Raw genomic sequence first — 10884 nt, forward strand, 5'->3', positions numbered from 1 at the left:
TTGAAAAAGCTTGTTTCAAAAATTTTGATGTTGATTTTCCCTGGGCGTGAACACAGGATCTTCGGTGTGGATGGCGGAGCATGCTACCATCACACCTAAAAGTCCACCTTGAATCTGCTGATTGAACTTTATCAATGCGGTGTCAGACGTGGTAAATTAAACATCGAGCTTATTTTCACTATGCGCCAAATATTGGAAAAAACCCGCGAAAAACGAATTAAAGACGCCTCCGACAGTACAAAAAGCATCCACCTATATGCCACAAAACGAATACGAATGCGCAAAATGATGTTGGTTCACAGCTTTTCGTAACCATTGTGGTTAAATTGAGTATGATATTAGTTATGGGTACGCTTAAGGTTACAGTTACATCTATAGTTACGATTATAGTGACTGTTGTGATAGTTGATGTTACGATTACAATTAGGTACTTTTGCGATTACAGCTACTGTTATGGTTTTGGTTACACTTACTCTCACAATTATGACCGTAACTTGTAACGATTACAGTTACGGTTACTTTTACGATTTCAGTTACTGTTACGGGTATGATTACACTTACTGTTACGTTGACAGTTGCTGTTACGATAACAGTTACTGCTCCTGTTACTGTTACGTTCATATTTACTGTTGTGGTTACCGCTACTGTAACGGGACAGTTTCTACTAGGGTTACAGTTACATTACTCTTACAGCAATATTAATGCAGTTACAACTATAGCTATGGATATCAGTACGATAACTCTCACGATTTTTAGTTACAGTTACATTCGCGAAAACAACTACAGTTACGGTTACGATTACATTTACAGCTACGATTTTTTATACGAGTACGATGCACACACAAAATTATAAGTACAAATGGAATCAAAGCAGTAGAGAATTTTTTTTACATTTCGAATTACCACTTTACCACTAATCACAATAATCAACTGATTGAGTGCATTGCTCAACAGATAAAATCCAAATGACCATCACAATAAATACCACAAATATGTAATATGTAAAATAACCACATTTATTGTATTAAATAATTGGTATTGGGTCATATATTTACTGTGGTATGACAAAATGTTATGTATGTGTGTATAAGTATCAGGGCCGTAGCTACCAAGGGGCAACCGGGGCAATGCCCAACGGCCCCCACCCTACAAGGGCCCCGGTCGAGTAAAAGAAATAATTAAATTTAAACCTTCGATTTCTGTTCAATTGAATATTAAATTACATAGAAAAATTTGCACGGACGGAAAACAGCATTTTACTAAAATTAGTACAGATTCTTCAAATTTGTTTCAAAGAAAAAATGTATTAAATAATTTCCAGTCGATGAGTTGTTTGTTCAAAGCTCGCGCCAACACTGGTCGGTACTAGCATCAAGCTTGCGCGTGCCCATAATGGCACAGCAAAAAAACAGACTGCCAGCCCAGCAAACACACTTTCTAACGTTAGAGAAATATTGTAATTTTAAATTAGAATTCTAATGTAGTTCTCTAATGCATTTCGATTCGAAAACTAGGTTAGAGAACTAGGATAGAATTCGACTGTGAAACGATTCGAATAACACTAGAAATGCGATGTTATGATCAGTGTCACAGTTATCGATTATTTGCACGACATGATCAATCATCCTTAATGTTATACAAACAAAATAAAATTAGTGAAAAGTTCTGTGGAAATACTATAAGTTGCGAAAAAGGTTTTCTTATTTATAATAATAAATACTAGAAAGTGAAAATGAATCAAAAAATGTTAAAAAAGGAAAGCGAACAGATTATTGATTATCCTCATCCGTACCTCAAAGCTCAATCTTTAAGTACGGTTTTAATTTAGTATAATGGAAAAAGTCTTTGAAATATGTTCATTCTTAATACATAAGCTTATAACCAAATAAAAGTATTTGATATAATGAAACAATGAAAATTCCGCTGATTTTAAATAATTGAACTTAATTGCGCATCACTTCAAAATTCTCATCAACTCATTAGAAGTTGACGTTAGAATTCCATTAGAATTCTCCTCGTTGTCTTCGAGCTACGCAGATGTTTGCATCGCTCTTCTGATGTTTCTCACCATTCCCGTAATCACTGCAAAAGCTGAGCGAACTTTTTCAAAATTGAAATTGATTAAAAACTATCTGCGAAGCACGATGGCACAAGAAAGGTTGAGTAATTTGTCGTTATTGTCCATCGAAAATCAAATAGCACGCAGAGTGGATTATAATGTGGTGATAAACAAATTTGCTGCTGTGAAATCGAGAAAAAACTTTTATAGTTCATCTAAAACGTCGTACAAAAACTAATGATATTGTAATAAAACTAGTAAGACTGATGTTTCCCAAAGCTAAGTTTAAGTGAGACTGTAATATGAATATGTTCAAAATTTATTATAGTAAAAATCTCGGTATCGTATTAAATAAATAAATGTAAGGCGCGATAACCTCCGAAGAGATCTAAGGCCGAGCTTCTCTTCCAATTTGCGTCGTGCTCCTCTTGATTTTCCCTACAAATTGGCCGGACGGGACCTACATGTTTTATGCCGACTCCGAACGGCATCTGCAAGGCAGATGAGTTTTCACTGAGATCTTTTCATGGCAGAAATACACCCGGCGCGCTTGCCAAACACTGCCGAGGGGCGAATCCGCTTAGAAAAATTTTCTTCTATTTAAAAACCTTATTTCTAAAATTTTGATGTTGCTTTGCCCGGGGTGCAAACCCAGCGCATACGGTGTGGTAGGCGGACCACGCTACCATCACACCACGGTAGCCGCCGGTATCGTATTGCAATGAATAAATATTAATAAGAAATTGCTTGGCGCGATATCCTTCCACCCATATCGAGCTTCTTTTTAAATTTGCGTCGTGCTTTTTTTTAGTTTATCCTACAAACAGATGAATTTTCACTGAGAAGCTTTTCATGGCAGAAACACACGGATACAATTTTGATAATGGGGCCCCAATTATTGTTCTGCCCCGAGGCCTATGCGACTCGCGCTACGGCCCTGATAAGTATACTTATGTTTGTTATTATCTAAATCACATTAGCTGCTTACAAGTTTTAATCAAATTGAAAATGGCGGTAAAGAAAAAAGTGAGCAATATTTGCAGGTCATTTCAGGTTTGGAAATATTTGGTTGTGTCATCAAGTGTCAGATAAAGAGCACTTAGCAAACAAATTTTCAAAATTTAATTACAAATATCTGTATGTACATATGTATGTATTATACCAATCAATTTAAATTATAAGTTTTTAATTTCAAATGCTAAAGGCGAATATATATTAAATAATTTTAATGTAATATATGCAAATGATTGCAATTTGTTTTTAATTTCCTTCATACTTTATTGCAGCACAATGACACATTCACTCATGACATTGGATATATCGGGCAACAAAATGCAGCATATACCGCTGGAAGCGCTACAAAAATTACACTCGCTGACAAGGCTTGTAGCGCAAAGGTATGATAATTTAATAAATATGTGTATACATTAGACTGTGTCGATTTATTAACCGATATCGCGCCATCGATTTTTCGATAGTATTTGGGCTCAGGAAAAGAAGTTCCACGACGCATACCAAAAAATTACGCCCGGACCCGGGGTTTCTGAGGGGGCCCGCTATTTAGAAGTACTAAGACATTTTTTTTAATTCAGGAGAGTCTTTAGTTGTTCCATGTGCAATTTTTAAGCCGAATTTCAAAAGCAACGAATATCTGCATTTCGTTTTTATATTATAGTGAAGTGTGAAAAATAAAAAACTATATATGTATATAAAAGGAAAAGCTAAAATTTGTGTTAGTTGGTCGCCGGCGTTTGAAGAGATGCGTCGGTCGATTTTTTTCAAACGTGGACCCGGGTACCCCTAGAATGTGTTTATATAACATGGATATCAAATGAAAGCTGTTGATGAGTGCTTTAGTACAGAGTAATATATTATACCGCTTGGTGACTAGGGTCTCAAAATATAGGCCAAAACGTGGACCCGGATACCCCTAGAATGTGTGGGTAATATGGATATGAAATGAAAGCTGTTGCTGAGAGCTCTAAAGTAATTTTCATTGTGATATTCGATTTAGTCACGTCAACCTGGCAAAACTGATAAATATGCATGCGAAGCCGAAATAGAGACATGAATTAATAATACGCACATACCTATTTACATACTTCCTATTCGATTTACCTGCAATTTGGTATATAAATTTGCCTATATTAGTATTTACGATCTTTTTTTCCGGGAAGTGGGCCAGAGACGGACTGGGACCGGGATTAGGACTAGGACTGGGACTGAGACTCGGAGTAGGACGTGAGAGAAGAGAAAAGAGAGAAGGAGAAGGATACTGAGAAAGAAATAGAATGAGACGAATATGGAGATAGATGAAGCGAAAAAGACGGAGGGGGGAGTGAATAAAAAGATCGGAAAAAGGTGAAGAGGGGTGGGGGGAGGGCAGAGATAGACGGAAAAAGCTTATTAAAATGTATGCAGATAGGCCAAATTTAGGGCAGAACAACGTCTGCCGGGTCTACTTGTATATATATATATTTTGAAGCAGTTCTTGCGTTAAGACCACACAAATGAAATCTTTAGTTATCATTTTTAATGAAAGTGGAATAAACTTAATTGAAATTTAAAAGATTTATGAATATACAAGCCTACACCCGCGACCCATTCCGCATGGTAAAAATACAGCCTAAAGTTAAAACCCAAAAAACCCTGAAATGGTCCCGGTTTGTTGTGTAAAACAATCTCGATACTATACGCAGACAATCCTGAAAGAGTCTTGAAATGCTCCTAAAACGGTCCCACAAAATCTTAAAATAGCTTCGTTAAGGCTCCCAAAACAATCCCGAACGAGCCTTAGTTATCCCGAAATTGTCCTGAAACGGCCACGAAATTATTTCAGAAACAATCCAAAAAGTATTTCGAAATGGTCAAAAAATAAACCCTAAATAAATAGTTCTGTTGTGATGCAGAAATAACCCCAAAGTGACTTCGAATGAAACTGGAGAAGGCCATGAAATTATCGGCAAATAACCTGAAATTAATCTAGAGGTGAGTCCGAAATTATCCTGTAAGTAATTTTTTTATGAGGAGTGTCTTGAAGTTATCCCGAAATTGCCTCGAAATGATATCGAAAACAAACTCATAATAATCCGGAAATATTATCGAAATGATCGAAATAATGTTGAATAATGTTGACATCGATCCATAAAACAATCCGCAATTATAGTAGAAACAATTCCGAAATGGTACCAAACAAGTCCCAAAATATCCCGAAATTATCCCGAAATCAATCCCAAAATGGTCCGAAGATGATCCCGAAAACTGTTAAATGTAGAAAAATTTCCGGTATGATCTTTAAAACAGACACGCAATAGTATAGATAGAAAATGATCCTAAAATCGTCACGGATGTGACACTGCTTACTTTTCCAAAATTTGTATGGCCTCAATCTAGGGACCTGAGTAAAATTTAAAAGACTACGATGAATGTGACCCTATACCAAATATTATCGAGCTGAGGTAAATACATTCAGAGCTATAGCAATTTAAAAAAAGTTGCATTGGCTTAGAGAGTGATGGATGCGACCCTGCCACTGCACTCTTTTCCAAAACTGCTTTTACCTCTCTCTGTATGTGTCGAAACAATTGTTTTGCCTTTTTATTTTAATAAAGACAATAACAATAAATATATTGTTTAAATGACTTTAAGGTGGATCAATTTTATATTGTCGTCTCTCTCTGTATGACTCATATACCAAATTATTGTCCTAGGACAAAAAAGCGTAGGGTTGTCATGATATATTAAACCATTAAAGGCGGTTTGGGGGAAGGGAGTTGTAGAAGGTGACTGCAACACAGCTCATTTTTGCATACAGTCTAAGTGACCGGGAAACTAAATATTGTTGGAATAAGATAAATAGGGATACAGCTAGAGCAATTTAGAATTACTATACCACGGAGGGAGAGCGGAAATGCCACTTCATATAACCACATATAAATGGTCTAGGACGAAGTAAGGTAAAGTAATCACGATTTCCAAAAACTGTTAAAGAGGTGAAGGGGTGGGGGAAGAACACGACACACTTGCTGAGTTTTCCGAAATTCCTCAGAATTCTATCTGTATGTCCCAGATAACAATTATTATTGGTTTGGGACAAATACGCGAAGAGTTATAGCAATTTTAAGATACCAGAGAGCGGGAGCGGGGGTATCTGCAAAATTTTCCTAGATTGTTATACCTCTATTGGTATAGCCCCTAGCCTTAATGTTATATGGGATAAAAGTAAATAAAATGTTGTTTTTCCAAGGGGTGTAGGACCCCATCTGCACGTTTTGAAAAAAATATAACCAGTTGATCCTTCTACTCTATTTTCTATCTCTGTGTCGATTTCATTTAAGTCTATTTAGCCATTCTGGCGCGATTGATTCACAAAATGATTAAAAAGTTACTCAAAAGTAACTGTTTCCAGGCACTCCGGACCCCCCCCCCCCTTTCTAAAACAGAAATAGGTAGTTGATTGTTTCGGGGTATTGGCTATCTGTGTGCAGCATTTCACATAAATCTGTTTGATAGTAGATCTTTTTTTCAAGCTTTTTTTCGTATATTTACTTGTTTTTTTAGTTTTTTTTTATATATTCAACTTTACGATATAAAGACATTACCAAAATTATTACTTTTTCTTAAGTTCTCGTTTTATAGTCTTTTAGTACTAGTAATGCAATTTTTTCTTTCGTGGTTTATATCAGGCTTTTCTATATTACATATTTTGATCACAAAATTTGGTTATTTCTTTTAGATATTTTTTAAAATTTATTTTCTTTTATTCATCTTTAACATGAGATAATAATTATTTTCGCTCTCTTTTTCTCTCGCACGCACACCTCAAAGAAATCACATTACATCTCTTGAAGGCAACTGGGAAGCGCTCTTCGACACACTGCGTTCACTGCACCTCTCTGGCAACGACATCACCGAAGTATCGCCGTTCACTTTGCACGAAAACGGCAATGGCGGCGGTAGCAGTCATCCCTCCAGTTTAGCGGCCATAACTCGTCACGATGAACTTGCGACAACAAAAAATGGGCACAGCGGCTCATCAAATACTCTCACTGGATTAAGTGGGTCTACGGCGCACATATCAAAAACGAGTAATCACATAGCGCCCACCAAACCATTTAGTCGCCTTCAAAAGCTATTATGGTTAGATCTCTCCAATAATCGTATCTATCACATAGCGCCCAACTTCCTGCCACGCTCACTAGTTACAATTGATCTATCGAGTAACCTGCTCAGCATATTTCCACAACAACTCTTCGAACACCTACATGGACTGCGTATTGTTTCGCTGCGTGACAATTTATTACGTAGCGTACAAACGAAAGAGCTACGTTTAGTGCGCATGCGCTTAGAGAAACTTGATTTGGGTATGAATTTGGTTGAAACACTAGAATCTGATTGGTTTCAAAATAACTACTCAGATGTGCATGTGCGCGCGCTCAATTTAGAGAAAAATTATATTAGACAGCTACCACCGGCGGTGTTCAAAGGCACTGGTATTGTGCATTTAGTGTTGGCGTTCAATGCAATCGAGCGCATACATTTACATGCCTTTGAGGGTATAACCGAGACGCTAGAGTATTTGGACTTAGAACGCAATGAACTAAGCGCGGTGCCTGGTGCAATAAGTACGCTGCATAAGCTCAAATATTTGTATCTTGCCTCGAATAATATACACCATTTAACAAATTTGCCAGGGAATACAGAGAATCTTCGCGTGCTCAGTTTGAGTGGGAATAATTTTACGATGATACCAGTGCTGGCATTGCGTAATTATACACAGCTTTCATACCTCAATATGGGCTATAATCTCATCTCTGATATACCGGAGGGCATTTTTGCGCTAGATGGTTGGGGTGCGAACTTACAGACAATATTGCTGCGTAACAACAAAATTACTCATCTACATTTGGGCTCATTCTACGGTTTAGAGCAAATACAAGAAATAAGCTTGAGCTTCAACGATATCAACATCCATCATCCTATGGTTTTTGAGAATATATCGCGTACGCTAAAAATACTTGAGCTTTCATTTGCGGTATTTCCAGCGCGCAGTTTGGAGTCCGTAGATCCGCTTGAAGCGCTGATGCCGCTCTCGCAAGTCATGTGGCTTGGTTTGGACAACAACAATTTGAAGATGCTCTCGAATGAGTCCTTCTCGTATATGCGTGAGCTGAGCTATATCAATTTAGCATTCAATCAGCTTAAACAGCTACCACATGGACTCTTTCTACCTGACGTGCACAGCCATTTAGTAGAAATTGATCTCTCGTACAACTCTTTGGATTTTATTGCGCGCAATACTTTCTTCAGTTTAGGTGATCTACAAACGCTCAATTTGCAATCGAATAAGCTCAAGTTGATAGAGAAACATTCATTCTATAACTTAGAATTTTTGCGTTATGTTGACTTATCCTATAATCAGTTGGCGAATATCTCGCACGGCGCATTCACTATATTGCCCAATCTCGCAGCTTTAGATTTAATGAATAACAATCTGTGCAGGCTCTCGCTGAAAATGTTTCATTTCGTCTCGAACACAAGCACGCCGCTACGCCTGAATGTTACCTACAACGAGATTGCGCACTTTGAAGACGAACTCAGCTCCTACATGTACATTTATAATCTCGATATAAGTCACAATGTAATCAACAAACCCGAAAGTTTTGCGAATCTCGCAAATGCGCTGCGCTTCCTCAATCTTGCGCACAATGCCATTGGCGCTTTAGCGAATCATGCGTTCGGTGATTTGGAATTCCTCGAAATACTCAATCTCGCGCATAACAACATCACGTCTTTGAGGCGTCGCAGTTTTCAAGGCTTAAATAGCTTACAAGAGCTTGACCTCTGCTATAACGGACTGGAACAGCTACAAGTGGAGCAATTTTCAAATTTACGCAAGCTACGCATATTGCGCTTACGCGGTAATCGTTTGCGCGCGCTACCGCGTGAAGTTTTCATGAATACGCGTCTCGAATACTTGGACATTTCAGAGAATCAGCTGTCCGTGTGGCCTGTGCCCGCCTTCTCTGATGTTGGCTTCACGCTGCGCAGCATACAAATGACACAAAATGCGCTCGAGTACCTCGATTCAAGCATGTTTGTGAACTCACAGTTCCTTTACGACATCAACTTGGCGTGTAATCGTATAACAGTGCTGCCTGACAACACTTTTACATTCCTCAATAATCTCACTAATTTAGATTTGTCGCAGAATCCGCTTGTGACCACAAATCTCAAAGAGGTTTTCTTGCATACGCCACGTCTGCGGCGTCTAAAAATAAGACGCATGGGTCTTTACGTGTTACCTCAACTTAGTCTGCCATACCTCTCACATCTCGATGTGAGCGGCAATCATTTGCAAGAACTTTCCTCACTGCACGAAATGCGTCAGTTACGTCACGTGAATGTGTCACATAATAAAATTGTTAACGCTAGCAATGTGGCTGAACATTTACCGCTCTCGGTGCGTGTACTCGATATGGCGCATAATCCACTGCGACGCATTACAGCGCACGATCTTGGCGCGTTGCGTCATCTCACAGATCTAAATTTGCTTGATGTAAAAGTGGCAAATCCCTCCGTTTTTAGTAAATTACGCTCATTACGAAAACTACATCTCACATCACATCAGAATTTAGGCGAAATTGTCGCGCGCATACCAGGCCTGCAAGTGTTACGCATACATTGCCTCGAGACCAATATCGGCGCGCAGCTTTTGGCGAAGCTGTTGAATAACACAAAACTACAGTTGGTCGAATTGTATGGTGGCAATGTACAAACGATAGCACCGGACGCCTTTGAGGGATTGGCGCGCAATCAAAATTTGATGGTAAAAATTTCGCATACGAAAATATGCGATCTGCCGCCGGGCATTTTTTATACGCTACGTTCGGTGCCGCAGTTGTCCATCGATATTTCGCACAATAAGATCAATGCGCTAGCGGCGGACAGTTTTTATCCAAACAAGACCTATTGGGATACGGTGGGCACACGCAGCATTATGGGTGGGCTAGACACGTCACACAATCCACTGGAATGTGAGTGTGGTTTGGTGTGGTTCGGACATTGGCTGCGGCGTTGGTTACGTGAGTCGGCGCAAATTAAAGTGATACAGAAGGATGAGATGAAACGTATGGTGCAGGTGAGATAATATTTTTTTTTTAATTTAAACCACTATAAAAAATATTTAGAAATTTTAGCGATTTTTTGAGTTGTAAATAGTTAATTTGTTACAAAAATAACTTTGGGGTGTTACAGAGACAGTTTTTCCCTTTAAACATTTTGGAGCTTAAATCTTTTATATTAAAAATTTTCAAAAAGAACTTAAAATTTCTGAATAAAACTAAGCAAATTGTGAAAACAAAACGAAGTTTAGATTTTCAAGTTCAGTATTGTGCTTTTTGTTTTAAATAAAATAAAAATAAATGTAAGGCGCGATAACCTCCGAAGATATTTTAGGCCGAGCTTCACTTCCAATTTGCGTCGTGTTCCTTTTTAATTTTTCCTGCAAATTGGCGGGACGGGACCTACTTGTTTTATGCCGACTCCGAACAGTATCTGCAAAACTGATGAGTTTTCACTGAAAAATTTTGATGGCAGAAATACACTTGGAGTGCTTGTTAAAAACCGATGAGGGCGACCACGCTTTGAAAAATTTTTTTCTAAAATTGTGATGTTGCTTTTCACGGGGCGTGAACCCGGGATCTTCCGTGTGGTAAGCTGAGCACGCTACCATCACCCACGGCGCTCGCGGATTTTTTTTTACAAAATATGCAAACATTTTAGTCAGTTTCCAAAAAAAATTCTAGATAACAAGTAACTATCGT

General features: G+C 38.2%; 1 protein-coding gene across 1 annotated transcript in view; it reads left to right on the forward strand.

Moving 5' to 3' along the window:
* Nucleotides 1–10884, forward strand: part of LOC137239546 (chaoptin) — a 707303-nt gene that overhangs the window by 687486 nt on the left and 8933 nt on the right. The window contains exons 7-9 of the mRNA XM_067764973.1: nucleotides 3346–3456; nucleotides 6887–7116; nucleotides 7159–10199. Coding sequence (XP_067621074.1) covers nucleotides 3346–3456; nucleotides 6887–7116; nucleotides 7159–10199 — 3382 coding nt within the window. The remainder of the gene's footprint in view (nucleotides 1–3345; nucleotides 3457–6886; nucleotides 7117–7158; nucleotides 10200–10884) is intronic.

The sequence above is a fragment of the Eurosta solidaginis genome, chromosome 2 (genome assembly GCF_040869045.1).
Source record: "Eurosta solidaginis isolate ZX-2024a chromosome 2, ASM4086904v1, whole genome shotgun sequence".
Lineage (NCBI taxonomy): Eukaryota > Metazoa > Arthropoda > Insecta > Diptera > Tephritidae > Eurosta > Eurosta solidaginis.